The 21,160-nt window shown below is 40.0% G+C and overlaps 2 protein-coding genes across 3 annotated transcripts in view; both read right to left on the bottom strand.

Moving 5' to 3' along the window:
- Positions 1–3,043: 3,043 nt before the first annotated feature.
- LOC117826683 (homeobox protein Mohawk-like) lies at positions 3,044–18,864 on the bottom strand. The gene is made up of 9 exons (XM_034702936.1): positions 18,850–18,864; positions 14,747–14,875; positions 13,274–13,416; positions 12,398–12,557; positions 12,032–12,185; positions 11,579–11,917; positions 5,325–5,358; positions 3,325–3,660; positions 3,044–3,095 (listed from the first exon to the last, which is right to left on the bottom strand). The coding sequence occupies exons 1-9, from the start codon at positions 18,862–18,864 to the stop codon at positions 3,083–3,085; spliced, it is 1,323 nt and encodes a 440-aa protein (XP_034558827.1). The 3' UTR covers positions 3,044–3,082.
- The window catches only part of LOC117826557 (MAGUK p55 subfamily member 7-like), a 41,928-nt gene continuing 38,935 nt past the window's right edge, over positions 18,168–21,160 (bottom strand). For both annotated transcript variants that reach the window (XM_034702690.1, XM_034702691.1), the window contains one exon: positions 18,168–20,104. In XM_034702690.1, coding sequence (XP_034558581.1) covers positions 19,871–20,104 — 234 coding nt within the window. In that variant the 3' untranslated portion in view covers positions 18,168–19,870. The remainder of the gene's footprint in view (positions 20,105–21,160) is intronic.

Here is a 21,160-nt window from a genome sequence, read left to right as displayed (position 1 = left end):
TTGCTGTTTTTTCACATCAAAAACAGATGACCGTTGTGTTTCTCGTCCATCCTAATCATATTTGCTGTTCAGGAAAATACAGAAGAACTGTTGGTTTCTATAGACGGACACACTGCCGCTCATATCGTTACATTGGACTCATTCATTCATTCATATTCAGTTGATTTGCTCACTTCAGTGTTTGACAAAACAACATATATACCACTCATTTTCTCAAACAGGAGCAGGAAGAAGACTTTATTATACCTGACCCTTTGTTAATAACAACATAATTGACTGTTGATACAAAACCAGATGGCGAACCTCTTTGTGATTATCTTTCTTTTCACAAATAATAACAATACATGCTGAAACTATCAAACAGAGTTACTCAGTTTCTCATGACGTTTTTCTTTCAACATTCTTTTACATGGAAAAAATTGTGCTGCATTTACGTCACTATCCAGAGAGTTCAACAGTTTCACTCCATAAACTGAAATACACATCTGCTTTAAAGGTATATTTCAGTGTTTATGAAGTGGGGTTGTATGAGTTTTAAATCTCTAGTAACTCCTGCTCATTAAAGCTGGGGTTGGTAGTCAGATTTAGATACATTTTTTGTTATACTGGTTGAAATTATCTTTATGTCCCGATGGCAATCAATACATAATATGTTCTTAAAAAAGAGCCAAAAAAAGCTGCTATCTACAGCCGGAGTAAACCTGGGAAAACACCAACCAATCCCTGTCAACAGGAGCCAAAATATGAAACCAATCAAATCCCGTCCTGCCGTTCTGCCCGCCCCCTGCGCATACATTTCATGTTTGTTTGTGTTTTTAACTTTCACTATGATAATGTTTTGGTGTTTTCTTACCGCTGAGTGAGACATGAGTTGACGTAGTGCAAAACAAACGATGTGTTGAGGACCGGTTTTGAATCAGTTAAGATCATATGGCCATGGATCAGCGGCACTCATGCATGTGAGCGGGGGCGTTGGAGTCCAGAGGAAATGCTACATTCAAATTCATGCTAGTTTTCCATGAATACCAACCCCAGTTTCAAGTTGTCCACATTTGTCCGCAGTAGACGGTATGACACTGGTGTGGTCAGAATCACTCATTATTGAGTTTGGTTGTAGTTTTGTCACTTTGAAGCCTGCAGACCTGAACAGCTGATCAGTACACTGCAGGTGGAAGAGCATGTCTGTGTTGTGTCTGCAGATCAAGCAGAACAAGCTTTCTGGTGGCAAAATAAAGTGCTGAAAAAAATCCCAGTAGAGTGCACACCTAAACTGAGGTGAGTGCTCAAAATAAAAAAAAAACGGTAGCCTAGCTTGCGTTACATTTTTCCCTGCAGTTTCTCGTTACACGGGACAAGCTGAGCATCATCCGTTGTTGCTAGCACAATTACTAGAGATTAAAATCTCATACAACGCCACTTCAAAAACACTGAAATATCCCTTTAATGCAGTACGTGCATATGGACTTTTAAAATTCAATTACCACCTATGATCTTCTTCCTGAGATCCAAACACAAACAACTTCTGTAGATTTTTTCATTATTCATTGAGCTCACTCCTCCACCATAGACTGTATAAATAATGGACGTAGTATCCGTGACATCACCCATCTGTTCCTGAGCGCTGTTTTGGAGCCAATCGTTGGTGGGTGCCACATTGGTAATGCAGAACTCAACCAAACTTAGTGTGAGGCAAAGAGGCTGGGTTTGAGCCTCCTAGCCAACAGCTACAGTGTTCCCGCCTGTTAGTCAAGTAAGACAGTCAAAAACGTAATCTTAATATCTTCTGAACTGTTGCATTAGAAAAAATTCACCCCCGTACAGTGTGTTCCGATAGAGAAATTAGCTACGGAAATCTAAGCAGTTTTTGAACCAGGCTCTAAACACGTTTATTTCTGCTGCAAAGATCGTCTATGTGGTTTCCGGTGTTTCTGCAGCCAGTCTCAAGCAGACGCTCAATGGATTGCAGTTTATAACACTTCTGCATGGGCGTCATATTTCACTCCTACTCATGTAGTCCTCAGCTGTTCTCATCACCTGGTCATATCTAGACAATAGCACTGGGTTCTCTTCCTTCAGTTCATTCAGTCATTTGTTGGGTGCAACCCTCCACCTCCCCAGGATCGTGCCTGCAATTCTTTTGTGGCTTTTTACATCCAGAGGTAATGTTACTACAACTATAGTTCATCTAGCCCACCATAGTGGTAGTGCCATGGTGCTCATACAACTGTTCTACCATGTGTCATTGTACTTGTACTGTGTAGATGTACTATTCAATGGCACAGTATCATGGACATTCACATCCAACCATCCAGTCTAAATTTGGGCTTGACCTCCAGAGATATGTGACAAAGCAAATACTGTCCCTTTCAGAGGAACCTTCATTTTCAATATATATATATATATATATATATTTTTTTTTTTAGAAAGATTGAAAAACAACCAAAAAAGTAACTTTGTAGTAAAGTATTTTTATACAAACATTCATCTTATGAACTAGACAACAAACAGAATTTTACTTTGGAGGGTTTCTCTGCTACTAATAAGTCAGTGCCAAAAGTCTGGATGTGGCCCAGAATTTGTGAAGAGATGGATCTAACACTGCAAGCAATACCGATAAATTCTTCCCCCATTTAGTCTGGTTCACATTCTCCAAGTAGACATTTCATATTCCACCATCTTTAGTCTTAAATATTATTGGCGCGCAATCTTTATATCAGGAAACTGCAACGTGTCCCCTGTGATCTGTCCAGTCCTCATTCTATCGCTCCTTTGAAGGATTTTACTCTCTCTAAGGTCTTCTGCTTGAAACACCGTCTCCAAGCGTCATTTATGATGCCAAGCCTATGCCTCAACTACAGCCTTTAAAAAGCTACTTGAAAAGATATAATGAAACTTGGAGACCCACATTCGCAAGCATGAGAGCTTCCACTAAATACAGCTCTGCGAAACATATCTGTATTTCTGCCTCAGCCACTGCAAACCGATGATTTAAAGCAAACAACTGGTCAAAAGATTTCACATTAACTTTATTCAAATAGCTGCTGTCAACTTTAGCATTGGATGATGATCCAGTCTCATGAAGTTAATATAACTTACTGCAACATACAGAGACAGGGAGACATTAGAAACATTACAAAAACTGTATAAAAATTCAGCTGTTTGGTCAGTTTTTCCATTTCAGAACACAAAAAGGATTGAACATGTCAAAGTTTATCAGCTTTAAAAAATAACAAGAGGCTGTACATGGATTTCAAGGCACTTAAACATCTGGTATTCTTATATGGAGCAATGTTCATAGACCAGATGAGTCAATAAAATGCCTACACGCTGTTAGGCAGGGCCACGTTTATGGTCTGGACCTCAGAGATGTGAGAGGACTTCTGGATGATGCGGCTGGTGAGAGCGGGCCCAGTGGTGTAGCTCTGCGTCAGAGCAGCCGTGGGACCTGTGACACATGAGCTGTCTCTGATAGTGGTCCTGGTAAATGAGAAAGGCTCTCTGGTGCAGCTCTGCCCCATGACAGCGTTTGGCACGGTTACACAGGTCTGGTCCGCTGTGCAGCTCTGACCCTGGGCCAAGTTGGTCAGAGCAACGGCGGCGTGGATCTCCCTCCAGCCCTGATCAGCCCGTCTCTGCTGAACTCGCTCTTGCTGCTGAACACTGGGAAAGAAAATCAGATACTTTATATTAACTTATTATTATAAGTCATTTACATTTTTACTCCTCACTATTTAGATTGAATTGACCACACACTACAGACTTGGCCTTTTTTTAAGGTTGTAAATTGGGAAAGCTGCTTTTATTTAAGTCCTGGAACAAAATACATGTTCATATTTCTGAGTGTTGGGATAAAGCCATTAGTACACTGGAAAAAATGCCCCTCCAAAAACTAGAAAAAAAAAACTTATTTCAAGGTACTTTTACCTTGGAATAGGCAAAAAAGAATCTGCCAATAGAACAAGCGAGAATTTGCTTGGTAAGATTTCTTTAAAAAATACATAATATTTAGAAAACTGTGATCTTAAAATTAGCAATATTAAGCAATATTTTACCAGTATTTTAAAGCCTAGTGTCTCAGAATAAGCCAGGATTGCTAACAATTTGTAACTTTTCACTCAAAAAAAGATTTCTGCAGTAATACATTTCTTCATTTGAGATATATTCACCTTTATTTGAGTTGTATTATAGTGGCACTTCTCTTGGTTTAAGACCATCTTGTACTTGAAATAAGAAAGTTAATTTGAACATTTTGAGATATGATGGCTTCTCATAGTTAGCTGGATATACTAATATTCAGTCATGTTGTTTTTTAGGATAAGCCAGCTATGCTCAAAAGTAGGTGTTTCATTGTGTGCATGTAGTTTGAGGATGTACATTTGGAGCTGTTTTCTGATAGATTCTCAAATAAAATGCATTTACTTAAATCAAGTAAAGGGTTTGTTTTAAAACAAGATTATCCGTCTTCTACAAATAAGATCTCAGCTTGAAAAATGTATGAAATGTAAAATAAACCTTGTTTCTTCTAAATTACAACTCAAAACAAGATCATTTCAAGATTGTTTGACTTAACAAGATATTTAAGATGCATTGTCTTCAAAAAAGTCCCTCTATCTTGCTCAATTGTTACTTGTTAAGTAAATTTACCTTAAATCAAGTGGGATAAGACATTTTGATTCAAAATGATACAATTTCACTTGGTAAGATTTTGAGTTTCTGCAGTGCACAGCCTCGGCTAAAATACTTGTTTTTATTGGCTGGCCTCTAAAATGAGGGTAAATTCCATAATAAATACTCAAAAACCTGTAGTCAGTATCTAACATAACAGATTTGTCAACTATTACTCATTAATTTGTTGTTTTTTACCCCATCAGGACTATCCTGAATATTTTATTCTACCTTTTTATAATCTTAGTTTAAATATCAAAATAATCCCTCTGTGTAAAAAAAAACCCCATCAGTGGCCGTTTATTTGTGTACTTCTGGCATTTGAAGTTCACCCCTTTCTCATATCTCATGTTTTTCCATTTTTATTCCCTTGAAACTAACTTCATGTATGATAAAGTTTGCCTCCTAATGATCAATCCACTCATAATAAGACTTGATTGATTGATGGGTTGTTCTCATGCCTGGATAAAACCATCTGAGGAACCGTTTTAGAAATCTAAAGCAGGAACAAATCTTGACACAAAGCCAGAATGATGAATCAGAAATGGAGGTTCAATTTCAAGAACAAAATCCAAAATAGATTGTAGATGGTTTTACTTTTCAGGCTGATGAAAGTTGAGAAGTGCAAACAGCTGATTTGATTTTGAAATAACACTCACCTGTCACATCTAGTTGAAGAATAGTCCATTGTATCTGCAGGAGAGAAGGAAAAGACTTGTGTTAGTATGAAATCAATCAGTTTACTTGAAAGCTTTGAAATCACAAATAGAGCATGTTCAAAGTACAATCAAGGCTGGCTCGGGCTTTAGGTTACACATGTATGTTGTATGTTGTGTGTGCATTTTTGAATGTAAGTGCATGAAGTGTATGCAGTTACTTTATGACTGGTGCGTTTCTTTGGATGTTTCTTACAACAGACTCCAGAAACACATGACTCAGTTAAGTGTCTTTGCCAAAACAAACACAGCGGAGCGTTTTTCTGGAGCTTTTCAGAGGAAAGAAAATCTGATATCTGCATCCTGTCATTTGGTCTGACGCTGTGTTTCTGTGCTAGCACCTGTTAAGTCCACTGTATGTCACTTTATTTCCAAAAACAGTCCCCACACAACTCCATCTTTTTGACTTCAGCCTGAAAAGCACTTATTGAAATGTTTTGATGAGGGATATCTGGAGAAAGCATGGGTCTACAATATCTCTGTCTGCATCTAAGGCAGGAGCAGGATAGGACTTTCGAGTAATATTATATTGCTTGTGCAATTCCTGTTTGTGGTCAGTGCATAAGCGTGCATTATATGTAAAGCATATTTTCCATTTGGGTTTTGGAATACAGCCTTCATTCATTGGAGCAGATAGAAGCTGGTCAAAGTGGATTTTATCTTCAGCGAGCACTAGACGGGGAAATTAAAGGCCCTCTGTGAAACACAGTCTTTCAACGCTAACAGTCCGAAACATCCCCGTCTCTGATTTCTTTGGCCTGGCTGGAGCCAAAAGCAACTACTTATTGATAGTAAATCATTTTACTGTTTTATGCTATTTTGCTACTGAGAATTTTTCTCTTTAGCCGCATGACAATCTGCCAAGAAAGTACTTTAGTACTTCTGTTGTGTTTTTATTACCAAGAAAAAACATTATTCTAACTCTGGTGAGTCTCAAATTTATAGCAAGGATAAGATTCAACAAAATTTATAAGGCATAATGAAGCCGCCTGTTTCAGACATTAGAGCTTGCTCGTAGTTTGGAAATTTGAGAAATGCTTTCTTACAGAGAGGAAGAGTTCAACACCACCCTCATGTCTACATACAAATACAACATGTAGCTGGTTAGTTAAGTGGAGCAAGAACAATGAATACAGGGGGACAAAGCTAGTCTGTCCCTTTTCTAAGTTGAGTAACCTGTCCTAACAACTCTAGATACTACTGACCAAAGGTTTAGTAGTATTTAGTATTTACTCCCCCTTCTAGCTAATCATTCCCTGACTGCATGGTCACATTAAAAGGATGTAACCCATATTACAAGTATAGAGTCTCAGTTTCTCTGAGGGGCCAGGCACCATTATTAGATGTAGTTGGTAGAAAAATGTGCTGTTTTAGCTAACATTAACACATTTATAAGTTTCCATATTGTTTCCAACATGAAAGTAGCATTCCAATGTAAGATACCAGTAAGTCTTTTTAATCCCACACTGGGAACATTCCTGGTGTTAAGCAGAAAAGAGGAAAACAAATAGAGAAACAAAGATCTCTCTGTCCACAAATAATGTAACAGTTAAAAAGCAGTAACAGAGTTACTAGTAATCAGTGTTGTACAACTAGTAGAGTCACCAAACCTCAACTTTGAGTCCCCAGTATTCTCATCTAAGTCACCAAAGAACCTGAGTCGATTTCAAGTTGAGTCCCTGTTGCTGAGCAAGATGCCACATGAACATGCACATAAGCTGAATAAATTAATTGGGACATATGCAAAAAGAAAAAAAAGCTTTATCAATAAATAAGTTGAGTCTTCCTCTCTAACTTCTTGGTTTGAATGCCGTCAGTGCTGTAGTCCAAGTCCAAGTCATTAGTTCTCGAGCTCAAACCAAGTCATGAGTCCTGAAAATAGGACTTTAGTACTACAACACTGCTTCAGGTGGTAATTTAGATTGTAGGAGGGGGACACAATTTCAAAGCTGACTCAGATAAACAGTACAGTTGTATCAATTCACACCAGAGTTAACAGCTAAACAATAAAGCAAAGAGGGACTGATGCTGCTGCTGTTTGCCACAAATGCATCTTGGTAAGTATGAGCTCTGTTGGCATGACTTAGGGAAGGAGAGCTTGGTTTATCCGTCAGCGTATCAAGCAGGGCCTCATGAATCGTCAACAGCAAGTGGATATCCATATCAAATCTGGATTTATTTATTTTAAATAGAAGGAATTATGAGTGTTAACAGTTTTCTTGTTTAAATTTAAAACATGTATTGAAATTTGGACGATTTTAAAGCTCTAGTGAGGAGGTTTTTAGCTGGTTGTGAAACAAGCTGAAATTGATACTGGTGCCTTTTTAAGACCCACAAAAGTGGATGGGACCATAAGCAACAAGACTGACAACATCTCTGTGTAGCTTTGCCTGAAATCACTGCAGGGGGGTGGGTGTCAGATCAGAGGATTGACGGCACACTGAGGGAACCGCCTTTCTCTCCGTTTTAAGCAGCAAATATTCACAGTGACTGACGCATTTGTTACAGTGTATGAGATTCAGGAGGAGATATTTTGTGAGAGAAAAATAACCTTGGGATGGAAATGAAGCAAAAAATCCAAAAGGGGATGAGATCAAATCTTTGCCCACAAGGGGCGCCAAAACCAACACAGATCTAAAGTTCCTCACAGCAGCTTTAATTACAGGATTAGGGGCTTTGGTCTCTCTTACTACCAAAGCTCCCATGAACACATCGCTCTGCGGCAAAACCCTTGACTTATATAGCCAATGAAGTATGATAGGAAGCCCCTCATGACCCAAAGTCAATGACATTCAGTCATCTCACAGGTGTGCAGCTAAGATCAACACTGGAAACAAATGTGTAGAGAGAAAATATTGTAACTGGTAATTCCCTCCACAGGGAGGTGTATTTGTGATAAAGTGAGTCCCCTCTCAGCATGCATGATTTTATTTGAAATAAAACGGGCAGAAAATGCAGCAAGGTGTTTTCCAGATATGTTTGTTGCTGCTTTGCGTCCAATAAAACATGATTCTGGTCACATTTATGGCCCTCCAGACTTATAGAGGAAACACTGAAGGTGGTGCAGGGCCCATGTAAATATATAGTGTAAACAGGCTCACATATCTGTACATTGAAAGGCGATATAACTAACACATACTATTCCATTACAGTTTTACTGTCTGTGGGAGTCAGGTTGATATGTTTCAAGTTTCCTTGTAAAACATGGTGTTGTGGCATCACTTATTGGTACATCAGTGGAGCTTTAGTGACTGTTTAAGTCGTCTCCCGGGCGGTGTTTAAACCTGTTAATGGTGTCAGTGCCTGTCATGACTCTGGCAGCTTGACTTTCCACTTCACCTCCACTGTGCAGCCGTAGTGGGTCACAAACACCCTTAATATGACCAGCAGGGAGACATTAAACGTTTGAACAAACATCTCAACACTGTGTGCTGCCCACATAGAGTGTGATGATGACATCAAGAAACCTTCAACTCCTCCAAAAGAAATAATTGGAAGTGAGAGAGTAATAACATGTTAGGAGGAAAAGTCAAACATTTTGGGAAGCATTTGCTTTCTTTTGCTCGGGAGATGCCAAGATTGATACCTTTGATACCTCATGGCCACATCCTGAATGTGGGGCTTAAGCTAGCAGATATTTCACTTCGCTTAGCATTAACACTTAAGGCTGGGAAACAGATAACTTGGCTCAATCTAAAGGTAAAGACCTAGGCTAAATCAGTCTAACACCTCAAAGTGGACTTTTTGACATGTTATGTTTAACTTGTTTAATCTAAGAAAGAAAATACAACCAGGTAACAAATTATTCAGTGTTTAACACTTTTAAAGGTAGTGTGTAGAAATGGGAGTATTTTGCGATATCTAGCGGTCATATTCTGGGTTTAAATGCTCCCTTGCTCACCCCTATTGTTGGTAAAGCACTGGTGGCCTCCAAGAACAAGAAGCTCTTGTGATGCATTTTAGAGATTTTGTTACTTTTGGACAGCGCTAGCTAGCTTTTTAAACACTAAGCTAACAGCTACAGATTCAGCTTGCATACAACGGTGTGGTAAGATCAGCTGTCTTAGCTAGCTCTCTGTTTGACTCAAATGTCTTTGTTTTTAAATTAATACAGTAAAAAAGAAAACAAAAATTACATCATGGACATGATTTCTGGTTTCTGAAGAAGCCTTATGAAGCCAAAACCATGAAAACACTGACACAACTTAACTTTTGATTAAATTAGAAACTGGTAAAGAGGAGGAGCTGGGGTGGGGCTTTAGCCTTCTGGAACACAGCAGCAATGTGGCCACTTGTCCGTAGACTCAGTCTTGCTCCTTTTTTTCAAATCCATACATAACTCTTAGCCTCAATATCATCAAAACCTATGAGTTAAAAAAGTGTAAAAGTGTGCGCGTATAGAAATTGGCTTTCAGGCCTGAACTGTGTTTAGTACTGGCTTTTATCATGGGTGTTTATTGAGTGTCTTGGGCTTTTGGAACTAGCCTCAAGTGGACACTCAAGGAACTGCAGTTTTCAACACTTCTACATTGGCTACATTTTGAGGAAAATTATACAGTATTTTTTCGAACGTTAAAGCCTGGTAACGTTCTTAAAGGGATACTTCCCTTTTATCTTGAAGTGGGGTTGTATGAGGTACTGGTCAATGATACATGTGTATTGCTCACAGGGGATGCCGGTTAGCTCTGCTTCTTTGTTGAGAGACCACTGGTGGACCGGCACAGAAGCAAGGCTATCAAACGCTGTGGCTGGGGACACCTCCAACTCAAACAGTGGCTCTATTTAGAACTAAGACACTCTACTGTTTCCTATTCTCTCTATATATTGTGTTGTGTATCATATTATACATACATTATGTGTCATATGCCTTTTTCTGTGTATATTCTTAAATATTTACATCATACTTGTTTCTCATTACTTCCTACCCTCACGTCTTCATGTTTACATTCTGTACAAGAGCGTTTACAACTCTTTACATATAGACTTAATTATTTCTGAGGCTGATTCTGAACCCCACTGACAAAAGCACTGTCCCTTTAAAAGACATATAAATACACTAACCTTAAGACTGTGACCAGTATTTAATGTTTGGCTGGAGAGCGGTTGTGAAATAAAAAAAGGAACTTCATGCACACATTTTTTAAGCTCAAGGGGAAATGTATTTGTTATGCTAAAGAGTAGAATGAGTTTCAGAAATCTTTTCACAGCTCTTATGACATAATGTAAATTTAGATTGATTTCCAGTTCCAGGGTTACACTTGGGAGTCTCCGCCTGCCAAAGCACACCAGTGTGGGGAGCAAAGCCTCAGCTTCATTTGGATGTTAGAGATCTCGCTCTGCGTTTCCTCACAGCTGAGTGGCAGCTCTGACACTCCCTCTATACGAGACGTCTTCAGCGCTGTACTGACAGACTGCTCCATTTCTACGTTTGGCTGAGGTTCCCTCTTCTCACCCGGGGAAGAATAAAGTCTCAGACGTTCTGTAATTGTCCTTGAGACTGGACTGGACATTTCCACCATGGCAAGAAGCTGAAGCGGAACAAATGGCACATTCTCGTATATGGAAATGATATTTGCGGTGAGCAGCGGCAGCCAGCATGAGCTCTATCCAATTTTAAAATGAGGGATTTCAGCGTCTGCATGGGTCTTTATTAGTAATGTTTGTAAAGGTTTGGCTCTGTCCCTGAGTGGATCTGAGGGTTGTCAGCGTGCTGAGCTCCCTGTAGGTCTGAGAGGGCACCCAGGTGTCAAGTTTAGCTGTAACTTTATAATTGAATCTCGCTGAGCTTCTGACTTTCAGTGTGTTGCCAGAGATTTATTAATGTCAGGGAGCTCCAAGGAGCCGGGTGGAAGTTTCTGTACGGTCTGTTCTTCTTTAACTGTACACTGTGGTGTGTTAAAAATGAACGAACGGGAAGCGGGGTAGTTAAAGTGTCATTTTAGCTCACATACAACATAAATCTGCAATTAACAAGGAAGCTGCTTTAATGATTTCTGTGGACAGAGGGGGTTCTCATCTATCCTCCTCCAAATCTATCTTCCATGTTGTATTTACATTACTTTATATAAATGTATGCACATTAACAGTGTTTAAAACAACTTCCCCTGATCCTATTTATGCTCACTGAGTGTACATTTTGTGTTAAAGCACAATATTGTTACTTTAAATTAACGTGTGGTGAAACCAATGTCTCTCACCCATGTGGTAGACAAAGTTGGCCTCCGTTTCGTACGAAGACGCGGGAGAAACAACATCTCGGTCACATTCGTTGGAGCTGAACGACTCGGAGTGGCTCCTCCCCCTGCAGGCCGAGGTGACGCAGTCAGTCTTTGCTGCCATCATGTGTCGCAAGCTGTCATTCAGGTACCGGTTCAGTAAGCTGCTCTTGTACTTGGATGGAGGCGATGCGCTGTCATCACTGTTGGCCGAGTCTGCCATGGCGAGGACGCTGCCCGGTTTTTGGAGCGCACCCTTGTGGGAAGACGACCTGCCAAACTCTGATTGGCTGATGGGAGCTTGTGAAGGACACTCTTCATCTGCAGGGCAAAAATTCAAAAAATCATGTAGAAAAGAATTTAAGAAATGATAGAGTCATTTATTAATGTCTTCCATAACTCCAACCAAAAACAAACAGGACTTTGTAATTGTACCTTCTGAGTGTGTTTCATCACTGCACACGCTCAGTCTCTCAGCGTTTCCCTGGATGTATTGATTGTAAAGTTTGATCCTCAGTGCCCAGCTTAGGTCTGGCTGTCTCACGGTGTTCTTCAGCCTCCGTCGTGCATTTGCAAACCAGTTTGACACCTGTGCAGATGCATCTTGTTATTGCCATTAATCCTCAAAAATTAAATCCTAAGCATTCATTCAGTTAAAACCTTTATTAATCCTTCTCAAGGCAATTGGTTTGGAGCAGCCAGTACAAAAAAAGACCCAAAAAAAACACACACAGACAAAATTAAATCACACACAAAATCTAATTCCTCCCTTGCACCACCACCGCTTCAAGCTCATCTCACCTGCACCAGCGTCATGTGTGAGCCCAGGGCCAGCAGCACCTTCTCTGTCTTGGTGGGGTAGGGGTTATCTCGATGTTTGTACAGCCAATGTTTCAGGGGTCGAGCCATGTCCTGCAGCACCTGTCGCTTGTGGCGAACTTTGACCCCACCCAGACGAGACCTGGGGGAATCAGAAGTTGTCTGATAGATTCACAAAGACCGCTTACAAATCCCCTCTGCTTGAACAACAATGCTTTCACATGAATCAACACGATGCTGAACTACTGTGTTGTTTTTTTTATCTTCCTTGTTCAACACTGCAACAAGCTGATTGAACTATTCATGTAAGACTGAATTGAGAAAACTTGTTTAAATTTTGTAGTTCTTATAAAACAGTATTTTTTGTTTTTTTTTAATGCTAAGCTACTTTGGTTACTGGACCCTTTTTAACAATAGATATTGGTTTCTTTTTAAATCTCACTACACTTTGTGTAAACCACATTCCCTTGATAAAAAATAAGATTAAATAAATTTATTAAAATAAGATGTATTTTTCAAGAAAAAACATACTTGTAGTACTGGCAGCTATTTTTATTTTTTACACATTTGAAGCAATTCAGGCTGTATTTGTTGCTTTTAATATCTTGAAACAAAATACAACATCTGTACTTCTTAGATGAATGTGGCTCAATTAATAATTAATAATAAGTTTAATAAGATATTTTGATGATTTATAAAATGAATAGACTTGTTAAGATCTGAGTTTTTTTGCAGTGTAAAGTCAAATCAGTCAAATTAGAACTGGTACAAATAAAAGCTATTACACAAAATAAGACCACCTTTTTATCTGTTCGTCATGCAATTTAAAAAACAAGAAAGAGTAAAGGAACTGCGTACCCGTATCTTCTGTACTTGATGGTGGAGCTGTTTTCAGAGTTGTCGTTGCATCGCAGCAGGTCTCTGCTCTGTCCGTGTGTTAAACTGCTCTGAGGTAAATCTGCACAGCTCAGTCTGCTCCTCTCCTCTGCTCTCCTCTCATCCTGTAAATGCAGCAGAGTACCAGACCTCATCGCAGCAACTTTGTTCATTGTTCAACACAGAAGGTTTTTCTTAAATCAACAGGTGCATCAGTAGACTTCCAATAGACGAACACAGAAGTAGCTCATTCCCATCCTGGATCAATTTGATGTAAAGGTGATTTTTAAAAAATGGTATAAAAAGTGATCCTTGTGCTCCTACGAGAGAATAATGTTAGAAAAGTCAGAGGATATTGTCTGGTTCAGTTGAGCTGTGTGGGGAGAGTTCAAATAACCTGCTGCTCTGCTTACTATTGGCTTCCCCACTGTCCAATCATTTCTCTTCAAAGCTCTGTGAGGAAAACCTTGCAGAGCAGAAACTTCTGTAGCACCCTTACTCTGCTTCTGGATAGCTCTGCTAACATAAGAATATCAGATGTGGTCATTCCATTTGCTCCTAAGGTTTTTTAAGTCTGGTGTTTCTGTACTCTGTGCTTAGAAATCTCATATTTTCAACATGAGGCATATAAAATTCTTCAGCGGTTTTACCAAAAATCATGTCAGCAAATAATGCGTTTCACCAGGGGGATTCTGCAAATTTACGGGTGTAATTACACGGTTGCTAATAACCAGCAAAACCACCAAACTGTGCCTCGCATTAGGCGCTGAGTCCCGCTGAGTAGAAATGGTTCTCAGTACAAATTGGCTCATCATAAAGTCAACACAAAAACTGGAAAATGTAATAGATCCTTGCTCCAGCATTTTGCAGATTTGAATGTCAGAAAGAGTGCTAGCATGTGCATCTGAGCAGCAGAATTGTGCATCTTACTCTGTCTGCAGTTTAAGCCTGGATAATCCAGCTGTAATGCTCACATTTGTCAATGTTTGAATCTATTTTGAAGCAACTGCGGCTGTGAACTATAAGAAAAATAAGGTTTGACAGGAGCTTAGCATCATCATTGTCTATATGACAGCATGCGGGCAGCAGGCCCAGTTTACGAAGACTCGGATTCAACTGAACTGTCATCCGCAAATGTTTTTCCTCGTGTCATCCAAATACTCTTATGTAACACTGTTTGGATGGACAGTAATGACTTTAATGCACAATAACTTAATCATCTTCAAGCAAACACATAAATGAATGTTTCTTGTCAAGAGTAGCAGCTTTTGAATGTTTTGGCTGAAGTTGGTGCAGCACTTGTTCACCGCTTACACATATTAGAGGAGTCCATAACTCTCCTCTCTCTTCATAACTCAGCTGTATCAGTGGGGAGGTTTGGTTTCGAAGGTTTCAAAGCTGAAAAACACATGGAGCAGAAGCATCCCCGTTAGGTGCAGTAAATTCCTCACTCACATTCCTCAGCAGCGGTCGGAGAATGCTACATGCTATCACACACCATTTAGTCCTGTCCCTCTGTGATACGTTCACCGGTTCAACTGTTGATATTAGCCGAAACACACCCTCATTCAGCAGCCAGGAGAGCTGTAAAAAACACTGTGAGAGGACATATATCTCCTCTTGTTTGGATTGCTTTTGTGTGTGTGTCTGTGTGTGTGTCTGTCTGCATGTGTGTGTTTTGCGGGTTCACAAACTCAAGGTCTGTCTTAAGAGCCAAGGATCCAACAAAATGTGTGATGGAAAAATTGATTGTTTTCCAAATACAGTTCCATGTTGCTGTGCGTAACAAACTTTTGCTGAACAAAGGAAACTGGGACTAGTAGGGGTATTACAGTAAAGCATCCAATATCTTTGTAAGTTACATATCTTTATTTCCATATTGATGCTGGATCAAATTACTGCTTGTACAAATCCACCAATAGTCAACCAAACTATACCCTCAGGTCTTTAAAGCGTTTTAGCCTCTCTTAGCTCAGATTGTTCTGGTTTTACAGTCTGATGAAGTTACTGTACGCAACCATCCCAGCACCAAACAGATAAAGTGACAAAATTAGAGACCAGCAGATTATCATATCTGTACATATAGCAGCCAAAAAAAGCAGATACTTGCCTCAGAGTGTGGTGTAGACCAAAACAGAGCTAACAATGTTTTCATATTTTGGTCAGAAATCTACAGCTAACACATTCTTTTACAAGACACTTTCTTTTTAGGGGATAAGACATCAGTCTTCTGTTTAGAGCTCTCACTTTCCCAACATTGCTTTTAAAATGTATAGTTAATTATGAAAAAGACTAATTAACTAAAGGATTAATGTAAGTTTTCAATAGGGATGTGCATATTTAAACAACTAAACAATTAAAAGCTCCTTTTCAAGTCGGCCCAGAATAAAGTCGGTGAAGTGTACCATTTATAAATGTATCACAGTAGGTTTGAAATGCCCGTCATATGTCTTTGCAGCCACCTGCCACTAGTCAGCACTGTAGCTCTGGTTAATGGCTACTACCATAATGCTCTAATATTGACATTTACAAGCACAGTAGCACGACACGGTTTGGCTGCATTTGATGAAGAAAATGGGGATGAAGTTGTATGTAGGCTGTGTCTGGTTAGACTGGCATATAATCACTTGACTGGATCAAAGCATAACCAGCACAGCACATTAACTAACAAGGGGGACTGGAGCTCTGCTAACGTTAGCCACACGCAGCAAACCAATTTGACATTGTTTACCCGCCGATTGTGATCTCGTGTTAAGCTATGTAAAATAAATCATGCTCAGTTTTGACTGTTTTCTGAGTGTTCTGCTACCTTTAGACTGATTGGTTGTTTGGAATTTAATTTCTGTTAAAACCACAAGGAAATGAGTTGCTTTAGAACATCCAAAGTTTGTAGTCACCGTCATCTAAGATGGCCAAACAATAGAGAGCAAGAACAAGAAACATGTCTTCAGAGAAGGTCATGAAGGCTGAGGCTTATAATAACATACAAAAAAAGAGACGGTCGTGTGCATGGGCGTGTCCAGAGGGGGAGATGTGCCACCCAAAGATCCTCAACTGCGGTTGGCTATTATTCAGGCTGAGTTGTTACAGGCTGCTTGTTGCTTTCTTTGTATTTAAATTAAACTTTTTTTGTTGGTACTTTAAGTTAAAGCTCCTGTTGGTAGTCAGGATATGAACATCAGTTTGGAGAGAGATTTCAAATGTCAACACGACCCCTCCCCTCTCTGCTCCTGAAACCCTGCCCACAAAAGATTGTTGTGCGCATTCTATGAGGAAGTAGTGGCCTACAGCTAATCAGGGCGACGTAGTGGGGCCGCCACTCGACCAATCAGGACGGAGGATTGGAGATTAGCTCTGATTGGTCCGTCATAACGGGAACAAGAGGAATAATAACATTGCTTTATACGTAGGCATTGGAAAACACAGAGATCTCGCGATAGTCTCAAATTACTTCACTTACCGATGGTTTCTCCAAACCCAGCAGAAAAAAAGTTAGGTTTTTTACAACATTCCTATCAACAGCAGCTTTAAGTTAACTTAAACCCACTTGGGCCACATCACTCAAAAAAGTCTGGACTTGCCCCTGCTCATGTGTCTTAATGGCCTGCTAACATGAAGGCTACCAACTTCTTTGTATTCTTTATATTATATAGTATATATTTTGTATCTATATTTTTTGTTTAATCTAGTTGCAGATAAAGAACATAGTGCTGTTTCTCCCACAGCAGTAAACTGAGCCACTTTAAACTTCTGTTCATACCAAACCATGTGAGGCTGCACTGACTGAGCACTTGAGTGCATTGAAATGAGCATGGGTGCATTTTGTAACTAGAAGGTAATACTTTTCTTCAGTAGTTACATGTTCTGGCTTTAATGTGTCACTATCAGATTATAGGGATCATTTGACAATTCTTTCATTTTACAGTCCTCTGTAATGAGCTGTTAACCGTTCCCCTCTCCTGCTGTAGGTTTGAATGATTCCCTGTCATATACTTTCAGCATGTGGTTCACTGTTCGCTTGTTTAAAAGTTAGGAATATCTCATGCAAAGACGAAGATATTGTTAAACACAGGTTGTATTTATTTTTACATTCTTCAGACAGACAGTTACATGATTGAGCCAAATTATCTGACACCAATTGACATCATGCTTCTGTGTAATGTTTGAAGCGGGCGCTGCAGCGAACATAAAACGGCGGGTTTTCATTGGACCACTCCGCTGTCTTAAATGGCATCGTTATGATCTCAGAGGGCGCCTGCAGATTCTCAGCGGTGTGATGAAATTATACTGCCACACTTTGGCAGGGCTGGAACTTCAGGCCTGGCAGAAGTGTGACTGCTGTCCTGACTGTCTGGTCTGTACGTTTTATTGCACAGGAGACATGTAGACACACAAATGACTGCATCTGCACTCATCCATTTGTGCCTCTGTCTTCTCTGTGTAAGCAGTTATGTTTGACACTGACAATAAGCCTGTTAAAGTTAAATAAAACAAACCAATGGGCATGCTTTTTATCCCTGCAGCCTAATTCCCTCTTAAAGCCTGACTGTGCTTTTACAGAAAGCTTTTATGTGTGGTCGTAAGTCTCTCTCCGTCCGACTGCTAAGGCTAAAGATCCCTGGAAAGCCATTACTGTCTCCCCACATCATGCAGCTCCCACTTCCCCCCCAAACACGACATGATAGACACATTAACACTCCTTCACACCCAATTGAGCACAGTGTCTAAAGAGAGGAAGGAAACGGCATGAATGTAGAGGAATGCAACCGTTACAGAAGAATCAGGCTAGGCAGCTTGTGTGAGCAGACTCTACTCCCAGTAGGCAGCAAGGAGATGCTCAAACATGAGTATTTGTTAATGGAGGGTTGCTCATGGGAAGTTTCTCCCAGTTATTTTTAATTTTCCTCATACATTGTTGACTAAAAAAGTGATCTACATAATAAGATGTCCATAAAGGAGTAGGATTTTAGAAATAGAAAATAGAAGACTGGTGCATTTGTACTGGAAAAAGCTGTACCATTGGTGAACATAGAATCCACAAGGCCCTTAGAACTCGTCTGTATGGACTTCCTGTCTCTAGAGCCTGATAGAAGCAGCACCAAAGATATCCTGGTGATCACGGATCATTTCACAAAGTATGCTGCCGCCATCCCAACGCCAAACCAGAAAGCTAAGACTGTTGCTTAATGTCTTTGGGACAACTTCTTGTTCCATTATGGGATCCCAATGCTTGCACAGTGACCAAGGTCCTGACTTTGGCTATGTTCACACTGCAACTCAACTCAACTTTATTTATATAGCACCTTTCATACATAAAAACATGCACCCCAAAGTGCTTCACAGAATAAATACTTAAAATAAAAGAAAATCAACACAGCAAAATTAATAAAATAAGTAAGAGTGGAAGGCAAAAGTGTCCCAAATCCGATCAGATTTTTCAGAGGCAGTGTGGACTCTCAAATCTGTCACAGTGGCGAAACTTTGTAAAACCCCTGGTACATGCAATGTAACAGGATTCACACCCTATGAATTAATGTTTGGTCGTCAACCAAGGTTACCTGTCGACCTGACATTCGGACTACCTGTGAAGGGAGGTGAATTGAGGTCTCGCTCACAGTATGTGCAAACTCACCTTGAGTTTAAAGGCCTGTTTGGTTTATTATTTTTATTTCACTTGCCTGGGTAAGAGTTATGATAATGTGTTGTGAATAATTCTGTGGTTTTTGATGATTGTGTTTTTGCTCCTCATAACTTACATTCACTAAATATGAGGAGAAATCCTTTAAATGCAGACGCTGTATTGGTGTGTTTCTTTTGATATTGTTTGGTGCACTTTAGGCTTTCCTGTTTTCTTCTGTTATCTAGCCAATGTTAACGTTTATTTACTTAACATTATCTATTCACATTAAGCTAACCTCAGTTAAAAGGGTTACAATACACTGCCGTAAAAAATCTACAAAAACAGAGTGCCAACTTCACAGTCATTATATATAAAACAAACACTGGTTCAAGCATCTCTAGTCTTCTTCTACTATACATACATGATCCCAAAACACAAGCCACGCAACAGGTTTTCCTCCTCCTTCCTCCACATTCTTAATTGACTGTTATCTTCTGTCTGTCCTTATTTTGTTCAGCGTGTTGTTGGCAGCGTGTCTCCCTGGCTGCTACTAATAATATTTCTCTGGTGTGCATTACATTTAATTGAAGTGCAGCAGCTGTCAGAATAATTACATGCTGATGTTTGCGACTTGGCAAGGGAGGATTACTCAGCCGCAAGCTCTGGAGAGTTTCCTTTTTTCCTCCTACTTCTTCTTCTTCTCGTCCGTCCTGCGAGTCGACATTATTGCAGCCTGATGCCAGCAGAAAAAAACTGGCTCTGTGACAGACGGAGGAAGAGAGAGAAGATGGATTATGTTCGCCTAATTAGATACACACTGGGGGACACTGTGGAAAACTGTGGTAGTCACAGAACATATTTACAAATGGAAAATAAAATGTTAAAAAATGTAATGTTTATAAATAGAAATTTAAACATTTATTTTTGTTCTTTTGCTCTTCTTCTTTCTTGCTGGAGGTTCAGATCCAGCCGCCCAAATAACCGCAGCTCCTCCGTGCTTGTGTTGGAGATGCAGGGCAAATCCACTCTGCTGGAATCCACTGGACTTCTGCCTTTTCAACTCTCTTGAGGTCGGCCTTCAGCTCTCTGAACGCAATAGCGATATCTCCGTTAACAGTCACACTGTCAAACAAGTGACCGCACTGGCTCTCCATGGTTTCAGCTGAGGCGATCATGTCCCCGAAATCCTCCTCCTGTGACACAAAAGAAGAAGCAGGGTAGATAAAACTTAGTTACACTTAGTTTCTAACCCATCTGTCGACCTGTTGTCATAGTTAGAGGAGTGTTCCTTGAATCACCAAGCAAAAGATACAAAGGATTAAACAAACTCAAAACACCCTCGCTATTCATGACTCTGAAATTTTGCACATTACTTTTCACACATGCACCTCAGAGCCCTGAGTGTGTGTGTGTGTGTGTGTGTGTGTGTGTGTGTGTGTGTGTGTGTGTGTGTGTGTGTGTGTGTGTGTGTGTGTGTGTGTGTCTCTGAGTCTTTATGTATGTGGTGCTCTCTCTGTGAACTTCCAAGCTGTGCCTCTTGCGCTTCCACAACGCTTTAATGTAATGTGAAATCACACTCTGGGACACCACTGTTACACTGTTACAGGGTTCAATGTGTCAGTTCAAAGGCAGAATTAGGGTGGCAGTTTATGCTGTTGCAGAATTGCAAAGTGTGAGAGGTTCCTGCTTTCTGTCCAACCATAGGCGATCTTATAGAATACACTCTATCTTCATTATCTTCATTATCTTCATGGAGTTGTTACCTCCAGGCTGGATTATTGTAATTCCCTTTTATCAGGCTGCACTAATAAGTCTCTAAAGACTATTCAGCTGCTCCAAAACGCTGCAGCTCAAGTAGAACTAGGAAAAGAAAGCATATCTCTCCTGCGTTAGCTTGTCTACACCCGCTCTCCATGAAATTTAGAATATAATTTAAAACCCTTCTTCTTACCTACAAAGCTCTTAATGGTCAGGCACCTTCGTGTCTTAAAGAGCTCATAGTGCCCTATTATCCCACTATGCTCCCAACATGCAGGCCTGCTTGTCATACCTAAAGTCTCTAAAAATAGTATGCCTTCAGTTGTTCAGGGTCCGGGAGGCAGACACCCTCTCTACTTTTAAGGGTAGGCTTAAAACTTTCTTTTTTGATAAAGCTTATATTTAACGTTGGCTCAGGCTTGGAGCAGCTTTTAGTTATGATGCTATAGACTTAGACTGCCGGGGAAACTGACACTCTGGGATCCTCTCTC

This window comes from Notolabrus celidotus, chromosome 15 (assembly GCF_009762535.1).
Source record: "Notolabrus celidotus isolate fNotCel1 chromosome 15, fNotCel1.pri, whole genome shotgun sequence".
NCBI classification, from domain to species: Eukaryota; Metazoa; Chordata; class Actinopteri; order Labriformes; family Labridae; genus Notolabrus; species Notolabrus celidotus.
The sequence above is the reverse complement of the archived record's forward strand: the minus strand, read 5'-3'. Positions and strand labels throughout refer to the sequence as shown.